The 17,184-nt window shown below is 49.4% G+C and overlaps 1 protein-coding gene across 2 annotated transcripts in view; it reads left to right on the forward strand.

Moving 5' to 3' along the window:
- REEP1 (receptor accessory protein 1) overlaps nt 1–15,126 on the forward strand; it is a 100,220-nt gene extending 85,094 nt beyond the window's left edge. Inside the window, exons 6-9 of one of the 2 annotated variants that reach the window (XM_073897449.1) lie at nt 2,064–2,241; nt 6,267–6,302; nt 10,365–10,516; nt 12,428–15,126. In XM_073897449.1, coding sequence (XP_073753550.1) covers nt 2,064–2,241; nt 6,267–6,302; nt 10,365–10,516; nt 12,428–12,499 — 438 coding nt within the window. In that variant the 3' untranslated portion in view covers nt 12,500–15,126. The remainder of the gene's footprint in view (nt 1–2,063; nt 2,242–6,266; nt 6,303–10,364; nt 10,517–12,427) is intronic. The other variant, XM_025868276.2, reaches the window with a different exon arrangement.
- Nucleotides 15,127–17,184: the final 2,058 nt, after the last annotated feature.

Consider the following 17,184-nt stretch of genomic DNA (forward strand, 5'->3'; position numbering starts at 1 on the left):
CTAAGAACACCTAGCACACTGTCTTGCCCAGAGAACTTGTCCTTGATAAATAATTGTTGAACAGAAGTAACTGAACGGGAGGAAGACTGAAAGCGAGCCAGTGAGTGGTCTTCTTGGGCGTGAACCTAACGCTGAATGACTCCATTGTCCACAGCAGTATTTCTCTCCTCTTTTCAGAGTCCATTTTTGTTCTTTAGTCCTCTCATTTCTTCTAAGTTCTCGATGTCCCCTAAAATGCTTCCAAGTGGGTCATTGGCTGATGGGTTTTGGAGGGGATTATACTGGGCAGCTACTCCCACCTGGTTTTTGTGGCACAGACCACCCAACTGTTAATGTCTAGAAGGTGAGCCCTCAGACCCCTTGGCCACCATCGTGCAGTGTGGTATCTGAGGCTACCAGGGGGATTTCCATCTCTTTTTTACATCAGACATCCCTTTGCCTGGATTTACAATTTGAATTGTATCTGTTTGATTACTTAAATAGTTTTCCTTTTTGCTGTTAGTTTCCTAGAGACGTTTTTATATCTTTGGTAGAACTGATCTTTTTGATATTTTCATGCATCTTTGTTTTATTCTGACATTTCTTCTAGACCTGTCTGCAAGCTCCTTTTGTTTCCCCCCTTCCCTCTAACGAACTCATTCTGCATTTGCTCCTTTATCTGACTGGCTCTTTGACTAGTCACTTCTATGGACTGCTGTGCTTTGTTGGCCTTTTTCATTGCCTTTTTTTTTTTTTTTTCCTCCTTAAGTAAAATGAAAAAAGTCCTCCAAACCCTCTGCCATGTTGAAAGCGTCCCACCAAGCTGTTTTGGTCCTTGTTTGTTTCATCAATCCCACCCCCAACCCAGAGCCCTCTTGTTAGCTGTTCTCACTGATTTTGTGCTGATGTGTTGGTTCTGTTCGATCTGTCGTGCCTTATTGTCCCCAAGTCCTCTAGCTCTCTAGAACCACTCTTTCCTTCATTATCCAAACAGAATACCTCCTCCCCCTTCCCCTGCTGTCCCATGTACCCATGGGAAGTCTGCAGGCCCTTCAGTATTTCTGACGACACCAAACTTCATCCATTTGCTTGCTGGTTACTTGCCTGGCTCCTTCTGCTCCAATCCCAACCCAATTCTCAATAACCCCAGTCTCCTACCAGAGCCCATTCCCCTCTCAGGTTCCTTCTCCCCCAAACACAAGCTCCCTCTCCAGCCCCTGAGGCGCCCCTGAGGGAAAGCCGCTCTCCCTGAGGCTTCACTGTGATCCTTTTCACTCTGACACAGATTCTCTGACCCAGACAGCAAGGACCTTCCCTTTCATAAGTATAATGGATTGATCTTGCTTTCCTAAACAAAAGAATAATTTTCCCCTGAGATGAATTCTGTGACTCTCTCAGAATATGAAATGGTTATAGTCAGCAGGGTTTTTTTTTTTTCTTAGTATCATTTTTTTCCCCTTCCTGATTCATTACCTTTTGGGTATTTTATGAAGCTCAAATGCGAGAATGGAAGTAAATGTGCCTCATAAACAGTAACATGAACAGATAAGAGAAATTGCTATTGTCAAACATTTTAAAAAATACTGGCTGAATATTATTTCCTTGGAAAAGAGTAAGGACTGAGCACATAGATGATTATGTTTTGCTCTTTCTGACCAGATCCTTGTGTACTGGGAACTGAGCAAAATGTGGCTATGTAGGGATTTTTATTTATGTCCAGCCAGAGAAGCAGCAAACAACCCCTCAAGAGCAGGAACTGCAGGCAACAATTATCCCCTTGGCCCTGGGTTTGTCCCCGGCTCTAGCTCATCCTGCGATGGGGGGCATCTGAAGGACATGAAGGAGCCGGGAGCCAGAGGAACAATTACTGAGACCCACAGGAGGCCCTGGAACATTCTGGGCCTTGAGCCTCTCAGTGCTCCCAGCAAGTCCACCAGGCACCTGCCCCTCTGCAGAGTCCTTCCAGCTCTTGAGTTCCACCTGGCTGACTGTCAGAATCCCCTTTTGTGGTGTCTGCCCCCCACAACTGCCTGTGCGGTGTGGGGCAGACCTCTGACGCGTGCCCCCTCCTGTGTTGTATCCAGGGACAGGGTGCCTTATCGGAGAGACTCCGGAGCTTCAGCATGCAGGACCTCACCACCATCAGGGGTGACGGTGCCCCTGCTCCCTCCAGCCCCCCCCCACCGGGGTCTGGGCGAGCCAGCAGCAAACACGGCCAGCCCAAGATGTCCAGGAGCGCTTCTGAGAGCGCTGGCAGCTCAGGTAGGTGTCCTTCACTCCTCCCCCTTCCCAGTTTCTAGGCCTTGCTTTCACTGCGAGCGGCCCGGTCCACACCACGTGCCGTGTAACCTGGAGTTGCCATCCACACAGATGTCCGTCCGATCGTGCCAGGCCTGCTGAGAGGCAGAGCACCACTTGGGCCAGGATGGGAGGCTGGCCTGAGGACTCTGATCAGGGGCAGGCAGGATTAGGCCATCTGCACCAAAGGTCTTGCCTGCTCCATCTGATGATCTGAGGGTTTGGGGGTGGTTGGGGAATAGTGCCTGAACCAAGCCTGGAGGCAACGGGCCTGGCTGGCCCTGGGCCAAGGCAGCTTTCTCTGCTCTCTTCCTCTCTGACCTTGTACTCCCGGGAGGGCTTACCTGCACCTGAGTGTCTCCTCATACCCACCCAGGGCTTGTAGCTCTTGTGGTCCCTTTTCCCTGCCCTCTCTCTCTCCCTCCACCATGTCCTCCCATCCCTGAGCCCATTCACCATGCCACACCCTCAGCCACTACGTGCCAAGGGCCGCACTAGCTCCGAGGTCTGATTCCCGTGGAGGCCACAGCTTTATGGAAACCCCACCTGTATCCCCGATGTCTCAGGTTACTTGTATTAGGATTGACTTGGGGGCCTCGTTAAACATGCAGAGTCCTGGGCCCATCCCCCGAGGTCCCAGTAAATCTGGGACAAGACCCAGATATGTGATGGTGGTGAGGTGCAGCCACATTTGGAACCCACTGGTGTCTGACCCATTAGTGGGTTTCAGGCTTATGGAGGGCAGGGGCATGAATTAGGCGGTAGGGAGCTGGGCCAGGATTCACATCTTCCCAGACCATTCCTTGGAGACCTTCCAGGGCCCTTGGCTCTCAGGAGCTGAGCACTGCCGGGTTAATGGTGAAGGGGGTACAGGGGCCGGTTCTGGATTGCCACCTCGACTCCTCACCCTTGGTGGAAAATTGAGCCTCATGGATGGGAATTGGACCACCCTTTTGGAGCCTGTGTCTGTGACATATGCCTGGTGGCTGCCCTGCTCTTAAACATAGAAACAGGGCCACGCAAGCTACCTGTGCTGGGAGTTGCAGCCTGCAGGAGGTGTCTGGGCGCCAAGCCTCAAGGACTCCACCGGACTTTTGGGGGTCTTGGACAGGGATGGGAAAGAAGAGGTCCTGTGGCTGCCCTAGGAATGAGGACTCATGTGCCCTGCCAGGAAGAGGAGAACAGCTCAAAGCCAGGCCAGGTGTCCATCAGTTTCCTCCCTTCTCAGCAATATCCCACTTTACCCTGGCCCCACGTGTGAAGATTGTGGCTTTTTTGTTGGAGGGGAGATGGTTTAACTCTGGCAGGGTTGGGAAGGTAGAAGCTTGGCCACAGCGGTGAGGATCACCTCGGGACGGGGGGTATCTCCTAAGTGAACCCTCCCAGGGGAGTTTAGAATGGAATCCCAGAAGGCCAGGCAGGAACGGACCTCAGGATCATTCAGTCTAACCCTCGGGTTTTACCAATGAAGAGACAGAAGCCCAGGGAAGGGAACTGTCACCAGGGTCACCCACTGATTGGCGTTCTCCTGGGGCCTCCTGACTCCTGGGCCAGTGCCCTCTGGGTGCTCATCCTCTGGCCGCCTAGGTTTCCTTGGGCATCTACAGCTTCTGACCTACTGGGCACTGTCTCAGAAAAAGGGATAGGAACTGGAATTAGGTATCACCTCCACCTTTGGTCAGCTCATTGGCTATAGAGCTTCAAATGAAAACTGTTATTTGGAAGAAAAACAGGCCCCAATTCTGTGAGGCTCAGAGGGCAGAGCAAGAACCAATGGGATAAAGTTGGATAAAGTTCCAAGGGGACAGCTGCTTACTAGCTGTGTGGCCTGGGCAAGCTCTTACCCTCTCTGAACCTCAGATTCTGGATCTGTACACGAGGGATGACAACACCCATTTGTAGGGGTGTCTTGGGGATTCAGATAAGATAATCCATGTGAAAGTGCTTAGGATCACACCTGGTATTCTATGTAGTAGCTGCTCTTATTGTTCCCATTGTTAATCTAACTTACCCATGAGAGCACTTTCTAATAGGAAAGTGTCCAGGAGAGAAACGGGCTGCCTTGCGAGGTCCCTGACATTGGAAGGGCCCAAACCAAAGTTGAATGGTCATGTACTGAGGCTCTAGGGAGGTCTTCCTGCTTTGGCCAGCAAGTGGGCCTCAGCAGCCCCACAGTCCCTTGCCCTCTAAGACTATGTTGTCACTATAAAGTGAACCAGGTAGAGGAAGTAGGCTCAGAGAGGTCAGGTACTGTGCCAAGGCCACACAAGACCAGATCCAGGCCTCCTGCCTAGACCTCTCCTTGGTGGATGATTCAGGACAGCCTCAGAACATGGGAAAGGGAGAAGTCTGGTAAGGTCTGAAGGCGATGGAAAGCATCTCCTGGGCTTTGACCATGGCCCCAGACCAGCACTAGACAGACACGGGGTCTGGGATGCTTTGTTTCGGTGCTGGCCCTGCTGCCTCCCATTAGCAGCGATGCCCTCCGCTGCACCCGGGACTCAGGCTGAGCCCGTGGAGCTCACGGAGAAGCAGAGAACCCACGATGCTGCAACATGACGCTGTGCTCCCCGCTGCTCGCCCTTGGCCACAGCACCTGTGATTCCAGGGGCCAGAGAAGGGAGGTGCTGACCCAGCAGGGAGGGCAGGGACCATGTGGTACTCGCTCCAGCTGTTCTGGGGCCTAAAATAAAAGTCGTCTCAGGAAGAGAGACAGGTGAAAGATGATCCAGCGCCTGGGCATGGGGTAGAAGCACCCAGATCAGAGGCTCCGGGGGCAGTTGGGGATCGAGGTGCCTGGAAGGAAGTCTGGCAAGGGAGGCCCCGCTACAAAGGGCTTGTGTCCCCTCCCTCCCCAGGTGAGGTGGGCTGGGGCCCGAGTCTGGGCTCCCATCCTGGCAGGGCGACCGTGGGCCTGTGTAGAGCAGCAGATGCAGTGCGAGCGAGGCAGACCTTGCCAGGCAGTTGCCACATTTGTTTGCCCGGGGCCTTGGTTTGGCCTCCAACCCTTTCTCAGAAAGATACCCCAGGCGGTCGCTACGGGAGAATTTGACCTGGGCACGGAAGACGAGCACAGTTCCCTTGAGCTTTCTCCTCTGAGAAGAGGGTACCGTCATCCCTACTCAGCCTATGTGTGAGGGCTGGGAGGAGAGCAAACAAGAAAATCTGCAACCCCGGACGGACGGCAGCTGTTGAAGGCAGCCTGGCAGCGGGACAGGTCGGAGGCGGTACTGGACCCCGCGGAGGTGTATGCAGCCGTGGGAGGCCACGGTCTCAATGTACATCCAGGCGGATCTCGAATACATGATGCCTAGTGAGAAAAGCACAAAGCAGAGTGAGATATTATGTAACAGCATAAGTAAAATAAAAATACATGCCCGTGGTGTGGAATAATAATATGGACTCTCCAGGAACACATCGCCCTCCTGACAGAATTTTGTTAGGCCCGTTTATTGAAAGCTTGGCATTGAACCCTGGGAAGGGTGCAGAGGGTGTTAAAAGAATGATCCTTACCTTCCATGAATGTGGAGACAGTCAGCATGCACTTAGTAAGCACCTACTGTATACCAAGCCCCAGATGTGCACCGAGACCAGTGGAGTTTGCAAGGCAACAGCCAAATGACTGACACTAAGCACTAAGCACTCTGGAGAGTCAGAGGTCAGTCTGAGAAGGTTTCCTGGACGTCATTCTGAACTGGAAGGCGTCGAGAGGAGGACAGGTGTGTGGGCAGGTGCGGTGGGAATTATTTCTTAGAGGACATAAGGCCGGACCCCTGTGGGCCAGGCAAGGGTATTTTCTAGCACCTGAGAGGGAGCTGAACCTGGAATGATCTCCTCCCCAACCTTGGTGTCTCTGCAGAGACCCACATGCCTGGGACCCCTATATTGAACCCACTGGAATTCCCACACCTCACTGGGGCCTCCCTGTTTCCTGGGGCTGGTTCCTGTCGAGTGAGGGATATCCCTGATGATGTCCCCCATCCCTACAGTGTGTACCTGCTGCTCCACCTGCAGGACCCGGAAAGGTGAGTAGGCTGCCAGCCTCTGTGCAGCGCGCTGGACGCTCTCCTCAGGAGGAGGTTCTAACCGGAAGCTGGCGCCTGACCTTGGGGCTCCCTTTCAGCTGCGTAGTCTGTGGGGAGGAGTAAGGAGGTTAAATCCCTAAGATGACAAACCTGTGTTATCCTACAGTGTCTGCAGACTAGGAATTCAGGAGCTGCCTAACTAGGTGGTTCTGGGTCAGGGTCTATTAAGAGTTGTAGTCATCTGAAGGCTTGACTGAGCCTTGAGGATCCACCTCTAAGATGGCTCTCTCATGGCTGCTGGCTGCAGGCTCAGGTCCTTACCACATGAGTCTCTCTGGGGCTGCTTGAGCATCCTTACGACATGGCAGCTGGCTTCACCCAGAGTAAGTGATCCAGTAGAGAGAGGACACGCGGGAAGCCACAGTATGTTTTAGGACCCAGTCTTCGAAGTCACACACCACCACCTCGGCCTTCTTCTGTTTGTTGGAAGTGAGTCATTAGGTCCAGCCCCCACTCATGGGCAGGGAGATTAATCTCCACCTCTTGAAGGAAGGAGTATCAGAGAATGTGTGGAGATATTTTGAAACCACCGCAGGGTCATATTTCCTGGTGCTCTGGTGATGAGGACACAGGAGCTTACCCAGGTCCTGGGAAGTGACAGAGCCCCGTAGTTCCAGGGGTCTTAGTCCAGGTGCAGCCAAGGGAGCCCTGGTCCTGCTTTGCCACTTACTAGCTATGTAACTATGCGTGAACCACCTAACCACGCTGAGCTTCAATTTCCTCATCGTAAAATAGACGTAAAGATCCTGCTTCCCCACCTCAATGTGTGGTTGTGAAAAGGCTTTTTGTTACAGCCCGCAGCAGCCAGGAAACCTCCGGGAGCAGGGAGGGGCCTGGGGTGTCCCGGTCCTGAATGGGGACTCCGGCTCCTGCCCTCCCTGTGAGCGAGTGATGGCTTGGTGCAGCCATCGTCATGCCGCGGTTGGCCATGTTCTGCTCCTGCTGTTTCCCTAACCTTGACTAGACACATGAGGGACTGGAGGTGGCGCTGGACTCGCTCAGCTCCCCTCTCGTTTGGGTGGGGCCTCAGGTGACTGCTCAGAGCTGTGATCTGGGAGGCTTTGCCCCAGCCCTCCCTTTCTTGCACCCTCTAACACCCACTGCCCCAGAGTTCTCCCCACACCTTCCAGTCTCCCCACGGTCTGCTTGCAAGGAGCCAGGCTGGTCTACACCAAGTCCCTCTGTGCTGGTGGGAAAGTCCCTGAGCTCTGCAGGCCTCTGTCCCCTCCTCCATAAAGTGTGGCCGGCTCTGCAAGCGAAGGGTGCCAGGTGTGAAGTGTCAGCAGATGGTGTTGGGGGGCTGGAGGCCACTCTCAGGCAGTGACACCGTGGGAGAGGAGTTCAGGGGGTCACAGACACTCTGGTCAGAGGACCCCTTCTGGTCCCTTGAGATGATTTTCATCTGTGCATCTCAGACCCCAGAAGAACATTCTCTCCCGACTTCGGTTCCATTCCTGCCCCTCTGTCAGTCGATTCCTTGCCGTTTCTGGCACGGGTCTCTTTCTATTATGATTATTATGATCTCTCTTTCCTGCCTCTTCTCTCTACCTGCCTTGATGTAATATAGAACTCAAGTCTGTATGACTGCTCAGAATTAGTCATAGAGGTGTACGTTTTTCTTAAAAAAAAAAAAAATCCAGTGTGTGGGACATCATTTTAAAAAGCAAAGTCATGCCTTTTACTCCTAGTCCTGAAAGAGGGAGAGAGAGAATTGCATTGGCCATGAGCGAGGCTCCGGGGCTGCGTGTTGCCTCGGGCGGCAGCAGGAGCTGTCCAAGGTTGAGCACGTGAGGAGGGAGGGAGTGTGTGGCTGTGCGTGCACCTGCGCGTATGCACACACGCTCACACGTGTGTGAGTTGCATCCCCAAAGACCCTTTCCCTAACAGAATATTGTTTTCTTTCTCCTCGGTGGCTGTCGGGGACGTGGATGTAAGTGTTCCAGATGGGCGTGCTCTTCTTCAACACGTTTGCTGACTTCCATTAATGGCTTCCGCTACTGTGTGCTGTGTGGGATGTGTCTGCTAACCTGGGGTTGTTTGGCACTACGGGAGGCGGGGGTAGGCGTCGGGCTCAGTGCAGACGCATCTAGCATCTACTCAGGCCTCCAAGGGTTCTTCCTCCCTGCCCTCCCCACAGGGAGAAGAGGTGGAGCGCCCACTAGCCTCCTTAGTCCTGCTGATGCATTTGCTAATATAGAATGTCAGCGGAGGCTGGGGCAGACAGCAGGGACTCCTGCACTTTCCTCAAGGCTGCCCAGTCTTGGGCACTAGATTGACAGCTCTGCAGCCTCAAGGCCTTGGCTGCCATCACCGGAGGTTTGGAGGTGGTGGCTGTGGCCATGAACTTGCATGAGAGTCACTCCCCCCAAAGGTTGTCTCTGGGGTGATAAGAGTATTAAGGAGTGGATAGCAACAGCACAGGGAAAGACCGGGACCAAGATTTGGAGGGAACAGAGGCACAGACTCAAACCAGTCCCCAAGCCTACTCCCAGGATCCAGTTTCGTGCTGGGGCCGAGCTGACCAGGCTGCTTCTGTGGTTTCTGCCCTCGTCTGAGGTCTTTGGGCTCTAGGCAGGCCTGTTTCTTTTTCCTCCTGTCAGGCAAGAGGTATCTGTGTCCAGAAGGAATTTCTCTGTGGACGGTGTCAAGGTCTGACTTGAGATGAGAACTAAGCTCTCAGATGATGTCAGGATTCCACCTAGGATGGGATGGAGGGCTCCCCCCCCAGGTTGGGGGGTGCACAGAGCAAAGAAATCAAAGGAAGATTAATGATCTAAGTCTTGGCCCTTACCAAGGCGCTCGCTGTCGGAGCAGGCCGTTCCCTGCCTACAAGTCCGCTTTGCAACTCCTAGCTCTCGTGCTGCCTCCTGCTGGCTGCTCGGGAGTACAGCAGCAGGACCTGGAAAAGCGGCTCAAGGTTAGGGTCTGTTGTTAGTTTTGCTTAAACACACCTGGTTAAGTCTGGTGCTGTGTTATAGTCTAGCAAGTCCCCTGTTGATGGGGAGGACACATTTGATGGCTCACTGTGTTTTTAGGAGCAGTAGCAGGGTGTTCTAGAAGGAGTTCCGTTTTCTTTCTACAGGCCTTTGGGTGGTTGACCAAATGATCTGAGGGCCCCCTATGTCTACAGTCTGTGATTCTAAGTAAAAACAATATATGAAACATAGAAAGCTATCTCTTTGAGTGTCAGATAAGCTGGGGATGTGCTGACCACCTGGCCAGATGACATGGAATATGCTTAAGCTTTGAATGTTTTAAAAAATACTGTGCATTCAATGACATGAATTAATTCTGGAGGTTTTCCTGTGGTTTTAATCGTGGTAGACTAAAACAGGGATCTTGCTGTCATCTGGCGGGGGGGGAAGGGTATTCCTAGATTCTCTTTCCACTAGGCTTCTTTGCTTCTCTGGGACTTGGCCTTTGAAATGAAAAACTCTTACATAACTTTGCTTAAGGTTCTCTCGGTAAGGCTTCCTGGCATTTGACATCCTGTCTCAAAGAAGGCTTGGAGCTGAATATGCGAGTGTAAGGCACTGTCAACATAGCTTGTCTGTGGAACAGAGGAAGCTGCCAGGCCCCTCTGAAATCACTGCAGTTATCCGTTCTAGAGGAGATTCTTTCCCTGAGCATTCTTTGGTGTGGCATCACAGGTCTCAGCCGCAGGGCTGGACACCTCTCAGCTAAGGCAGCGTCCTCCTCCCCCCCCTCCGGGGCAACGGTGCCCCCACGTCCCTCGGTAGCTCTTCAGTAGGTTCTGGAGCCTCTGCTTCTTCCTGTGCACAGTGCCTGCTGGTTTCCAGTGGCACCCTCACAGCCCGGGACCGCCCTGCAGCGAGGCCCAGGGGATGCTGGCTGCTTCTTCAGACACCGGGACCTCGGTCTTCCTAACAGGCTTGTTGTGTGGTGTGCCTAACCCCAACCTTGCCTGGCCTTCCTTGCTCCTTTCTACACTGATCCCTCCCTACTTTGTCTCCTTTGTGTAGATTGTAAATGGACATTAAGTGGTTGAGGGAGATGTGAATGAGGGTGGTGTGAAGGCTTGGGAGCCCCACCAGCTCCAAAACCCATTGGCATTTTCGGACGAGGAAGAGGAAGATCTGCTGGATTTCATGTACAAGTATAAGGCGCCTCGAAAGACGGAGTTCTCCCTGGAGGTACACGGTGTCTGGGGCTGCAGGTTGGAGGATGTGTTTGCACAGGGGCTTTGCCCTGGAGCTCTGTGGGTCCTGGGAGTGGCAGCTCTTGGGGCCCCCAGCATCTCCTGAGTGCCTGGGGTAGGAAGATCTCTCTCCATCAGATAGGACAAACCGCTAGGTAGCATCCAGATCCTTGCCAAGGGGCAAAAAAGACTGCTCATTTTACTTAGAAATAGGAGAAGTGATATGGAACCTGTAATAAAATTTTAAAAATTTGCAACCACTAACCCAAGATGATATGTGAATGAAAAACAACCCAAATGTGTGTTTTAGAGGAAGAAAATGTGTTATTTGACACGTTTCTATAAATGAAGCTGTTCATCACTGTATCTCCAAGACAGCACAAAGCAGACACTGATAAAATGTTATTGAAAGGCCACAGCCCTCTAAAAGGACCCAAAGCAAATATACCTGATAGATGTACTGTGGCCAGTTGTGGATGTGGGTCGAGTTTTGGCAGCAGGAGGGCCACGTCTCTCGAGCTTCAGGGGCCTTGCTTTTGTGATGTGGATCGGGAGGGGTGGGGCACACCTGGGTCAGTTTTGAAGTTAGAGGTTTTGGTAAAACTGGGTTTGGACTCTGCTCATGCACTCGGTCACAGCCTGGGCAGCCCCATGATGGGGGTGAGGGGCTCAGCTCTCTCAAGGAAGGTGCCCCAAACATTGTAGGGCCTGAGGGTTTGTGCCATTTGGGTTTTATTTTGTTAAAGCTGCTTTACTGTTTAAACAGCCTGAGACAGGTAACTAAAAATTAGGTTTCTCTGATTCTTCTTTTACTCGTGTCCAGAGGTGACTGGTAAACATTTCCTAGTCAAAAAGGTGTCCTGAGGACTCAGGATGTGGAAGGCCAGAGCTTTCTATTTCCTGCTTTGTTCTCTCCCTTTCTCCCTCCCTCCCTTCTGTGTGCCTTCCAGGCACTGAGCTACTTACTGGTAAATGGTGAAGGCGGCATGCCGCCCCGGAAAGTTCACAGTGAGGAGGGGGAGACAGGGCGCAGAGTCCCCTGATGTCCTCTCGTGTGCATGTGCGAAACACTAGGAGAACAAAGAAGGTGACCCTGCATATGTGTGTCTGGGTTGTGCGGAGCTGGGTCCTAAAGAGGACTATAAATAGCAAGACAGAGAAGGGAGGGAAGGGCTTCAGGTCAGAAGGAATAGAGGTGTAGAAGGGTGCCATAGAAAAAGAAGTTCGTAGAGAGAAGTGGACTGAGACAGGGGTTGAGGGGAGCTTGGGACCAGTTGTGTTACTGCCCCCACTTTCTGTCCCTGCCCTTGAGTGCTATACCAGGACAAAAATTTCCTTTTCTTTCATTGTAGAAGTAACTTCTGTGATTTGTGTGTTCCATGGAAGGAGGGCTTCCCCCCTCCCCCCACCCCGCCTTGATAGCCATTTGTAGGGGAGATGAGGTGGGACCCTTTATCCTTAAGGACAGTGTTTCCCTTTGCTGTGTGGCCTGCTGTGCATTCAAGGATTTCACATCCAGAAAGAGGACTGGGAACTTGGTGATGGAAATTTTAGGCACATACCTGGAAACAATTGGCTGGTTTCCAAAGGAAATAACAAAGACAAGGGAAGAGACGGGGAGGCATTTCTCTGTGCTGAGTCACTTGTTAGGATCATTTTGCTCCCAAGGCAGAAACAAGAGAGGTGTGTCATCCTTCCGTGCAACCATTTGCTTGGGAGACTTAGGAGAGTTGGCTCAGCATGGGATGCTTGGGATGTGAACCTGATTCCCAGCCAGCTGCCTCACACACGTGTGTGTGTGGCCAAAGGAGCTGTGAGTCTCAACACAAACCCACACAGGTGCTCGCCTCAAAAGGTTCCACGCTTATGCCAAATTGAGGAATGCCTTTTCTGTTTTCTCTGCCAGGCACCGCCTAGAGTTCTTCGATCCCACTTTAGGAAGAAAAGTACCTCATCCTCAGCCACTGAAACCACGTGAGTGAGATGAGCCAACAGCACCGGACCCACAGAATGTTTCTTCTCTGCCTTAAAGAGCTAGTCACTAATAACACAGAAATCCGCAAGCTGGTGTGCTTTGAGTGTGCAGCCTCACAGACACAGCCTTTACTCTCTCCCCTCATACACTTTTAAGACTTTTATTTTCCTTTTCTTTATGTTGCTGGGGAGAAGCTAAAGGGAAAGGTAGTGGGGGGGTGACCTTTAAGTCTTCTGAGGTTAGTAATTTTCCACAATTGGATTGTCAGCAGTGTGTTTTTAGAAATATAAGAGATCACCCTCACACTGCTGAGATGTACATTTGTAATTTATTTGTTGCATACTTCGTTTTTAGTCCTGTAAATGCAAACAGAGCAATTTTTTTAAACTTTTTTTTGTTCTTGGTACTAATACTTTGGACTACGATGTACATATTTATGGCTTTTGGCTTAATCTGATGGACTCGCAAGGGCTGCCAGAGGTTCTGATATGTAAGAAAACTACAAGATATGTAAAAAATTATTTTGATTCTAGAGAATGTCTCAGATGTGCTTCTAAAGCTTCTAAATACAACTCCAGTAGAACATCCCTTTTCCTGCAGGACGATGGTCCATCTTTTTCAGACAGATGATTAGTCAAAAAACCAGAGGTGCTTAGCATGAAGAGACAATATTGTAATGACAGAGATGAGTGCAGTGAGGCCAGGGGAGCAGCCCAGAATAAGAGAAATCACAAGAAGCTTGTCTCCCCCGGGATTCTGGATTAAGAGCTTCTGAATCTTTTCAAGGGATTTACCAAAGCCTTAGGCAGGTGGCTCACCCTTGGTAAAACTTCCTGGGGATGTGAACTCACGGGCCTGTTGAGAGGAATCATTTTGAGTGTTCCAAAAGTGCTGGACAAATGACTGTTTCTGTTTTATAGTAACCGGTTCCGTGACTTATTTCCCCAGGTAGAGGAGCCTATAATCTGAGCACCTTGATTTAAGAGAACACTAAGCAAAAGCCAACCACGCAATCCAAACCAAACCAAACCAAACCTAAAACTGTGTTTCAGATATGCCATCAAATACATCTGAGACACCTGTCAAAATGCTGGGTTCTAGAAAGGTTTCAGAGGTTGAGATCTTTACGGACTGACTTGCTGCCCAGCACCCTGGGCAGCCAGGGCTCACACTCTTCTGTTTCCTTCCTGGCTTGCTCAGAATGTGAGCGAGAAGTCGCACACTCATGGGCACTCTATGTCTTACTGGACGTCTTATGCAAGCCAGGATCCCTTAGTAGAATACAGCACTAGCTGAGGGGACTCTCTACTTAGACTGAGAACTTTATCTGAAAAGAAGAATCTGGTTTAGATAGCATTTTGGCCCGAGGTAGCTCCCCACCCCTCCCGGGAGAGCGGAGCCTAAATGTAGGACTTGTGTATTTGTGCTTAGAGTTGGTGTTTTCTTTCAGTGTAATGCATGCAGTGGTCACAACCCAGTTACTTATAATACTTGGATTGTGTTTGTTCATAGATATGCCCTGGAGACTAGAGAATTAGTGTTATGTACCACATAGAACTTACTGTCAACCAGCTATAAACAGGCCCGGTTCAAGACTGTTGCGTTACTGAGCTCTGCGAACACACATCAGTAGTCTCGGCTGATGACACACTGGCTGAATCTTAGCCACCTGAGAAAGGGTTTTACCTGAAGTTGATTGTTGCCAGATATGCATATTTAAATCCCTTCTTCCCACAATTCCCTTGAAAGGTGACTTTGTAATTTACAACAGGATTTAGGAAAACAAACCTAAAAGCCAATTTGTGGTTCAGAGGGCTCTTCATTGTCTGTGCCCCACACCCACCAATACCTAGACTCTTTAGGGGGGACAGAACATCTGTTTCTTTAAGCTCACTGAATAGTTTCAGAGGAAAAAATATATGCTTTAAATGTATTTACCTGTTAGTTGGGAGTACCCAGAATTATCAGAAACAGCTTCACTTAAGCAGCTTTTTAGCAAATTTTTTTTGCCAGAATAATAAATGCCTTTAGCAGCAGAGATCCTTCATGAACAAACTATATTTTCACCATTTTACAACGTAAAGTTTTAACAAGTACAAGCTACCAAGTTTGCACTCAACTATGCCAAAAACACGTTGGAAGCACTCTACTGTCAGACACGCTGTATTACTTCTCATTCAAGATTTAAAAAATATAAAGGTATCCAAACTGCTGTCTTAATGCAAATGTAACTATTTTTCCTTCAAGTATTGATTAGGGAGTTGGTTTCTCTCTTAAAAACACTCACTGTACAAATGAGAGCAGCTTTCATATTTCTGGCAAAATGTGTTTACTTATCCAACGAGCTGTATATTTGTGTATGGACTGACATAAAATGTGAATGCCTACAAGTGTACATGTGGCGGTGTGCTGTTCTGTCTAGAGGATATAACTGAACATTTTTAATTTGCTGATTTATAGACACAGGCTGTTTACAAAATGCTAGCTCGAAAGTCTGTAATTTTCATGTAATAACTCTTTTTTGCCATCCGGCGACTGTTCCGTTTCTGAGGTGAGTTGGGGTGGTGTACTTAGACCCCGGAGAGCTTTGTCATAATCCCTCCTGGCTTTGTGTGAATAGCTTGCTCGCTCCCCTGGCCTCTGAAATGTATGTTCTCTACAGTAGACTGTCTGTGTGTTTGTGATAACAGTGCTCATCTACCATGATCACAGCTGAGTATCTCCCTAGTCCTCACCGTGCACAGTATTTGACATGGCAAAAGGACGTGCTTCCTTCTCCAACAGTACACACTACGAGAGCTGACCTTCTGGATGCTGACTGTGCAGTTTCCCTAGTTTATTCCTGTAGTCCCTATAGAATGATCTGTAATAAAATAGTATACTGGACTGTGCATCAAAGGGGTGTAAAATTACAGTATTCCAAAGGTTGAAGTTCTGCTGTTTTGTTATAATGCCTGATATATATCTTGAATAAAGTCTTAACATTTTTCTTTTAAAAAACATCTTTGTAATGTTGAGCTTATGAGGAAAGGGAAAACACTTTAAAAAAATGTGGAAGGTAGCAAGGATGAGAAGCTGAGTGGTCAGTCACTAACTGGCCTGGTGCTGTGGCCCCATGCCTCTGGTCTAGAATTGATGCGGGGTGGGGCGGGGGCGGAATCAAATGAGTGTTTTGCAAACCAGTAGATCACGTAAATATAAACCTGGTAGTATGTTTTACACTTTAAAAGTCACCAGTGGAAACGGTGTAGCTGTAAAAATAGAGCAGTTCATCAGGTGGGCAGTTTTAATTCTGCAAACAGAAAATTTGGTCTGTCATTTCCCCTCCTGGTATCTGTTCCCTCACCTGCAGGGGAGGGAGTACGTGTGCAGGTTAAGAGGGTGGTATGTGCAGAGGCACACAGGGTGCTGTGGATACCCATCACACCACTGCAGCCCTTGCCTTTAAAATATGAACAGGCTGAGTGCCTGGCTGGCTCATTCGGGAGAGCATGCGACTCTTGATCTCAAGAGTTCTGAGTTTGAGCGCGCTGGGTGTACAATTTACTTAAAAATATATGTATATGAACAGGCACACATAAGCTTCATTGGGTGGTCACAAAGACTTGAACACTTAAGATGAAACACTCTTTTTCTTTGCCTTTATAGTCTCCTATTCTGTATGTTTGACATGAGGGCTATAAAATAAAGCAGCAGCAGGTAAAGAAGCACATTCAGAAGGCTGAAAGGAAGATGAAGAGATGGAAAGGCTGAAAATCCATTCATTTATTCATTTACTGAGCCAAGTCCAATGGCAACAGAACTGAGATTAACCAGGTTAAAAGCTGACAACAGTAAAGCAAAGTTATGATTTAAAGGCTGACTTGGTAGTGTCATGAAAAAAAGTGTTTAGTATGTATAGTGCTAGATTATAGTCATTTGTTGACTTAGATATATGAGTTTTCATGTTAAAAGACTCCAGGAAATGCACAAGATTCCAAGACTTCAGACCTAAGTTCTGTGACTTATTAGCTATATTGTGGGTAATTTATTTAAACTTGTATAAGCTGCAGTTTCTTCAAATCTAAACGAGGGATAAAGAATATCCCCCCCAGGTGCCTGGCTGGCTCAGTCGAAAGAGTATGAGACTCTTGATCTCAGGGTCATAGGTTTGAACCCATGTTGGATGTAGAGGTTACTAAAAAAAAAAAGAAAGAAAGAAAAAATAGTATCTCCCCTGCAACGCTGGTATGAGGATTAGCAGTTATGATATATATGCCCATCCCTGTGCTGGGACATAGTTGGTGTTCAGTAAATCATACTTTTACATAAATTACAATGCCATTTAGGTAGACTCCTTAATGTTTGGTTTTCAAACTATAAAATCAGTGTTGATGATAAGCCCTGCTACCCCTAAAACAAAAATTATATATATGAAAATTCCCTTTGTCCAAAATCATGTGCCCTTCCATTTCAGTCCATGTCTGGATGCTGAGGTCTGGTTGCCAGTCCTTGTCTCTACCTCTCCTACCTCTGGCCTACAGGAAAAACCAAGGTGCTGAGGCCCCTATAACAGAGATCTTTGTTGTCCAAAGTTTCACTAGAGAAGTCATGGAGACAGTAGGAAAGTGGCCTCCTCAACTTCTTCAGGTACCAGTTCCATCCTGCTACCAGGGGTGAGTGGCAGAGTCAGGAACTCAGGGTTGTGA

Source organism: Callorhinus ursinus, unplaced genomic scaffold (assembly GCF_003265705.2).
Source record: "Callorhinus ursinus isolate GAN/ISIS: 27379988/994484 unplaced genomic scaffold, GSC_fseal_2.0 scaffold10, whole genome shotgun sequence".
NCBI lineage: Eukaryota > Metazoa > Chordata > Mammalia > Carnivora > Otariidae > Callorhinus > Callorhinus ursinus.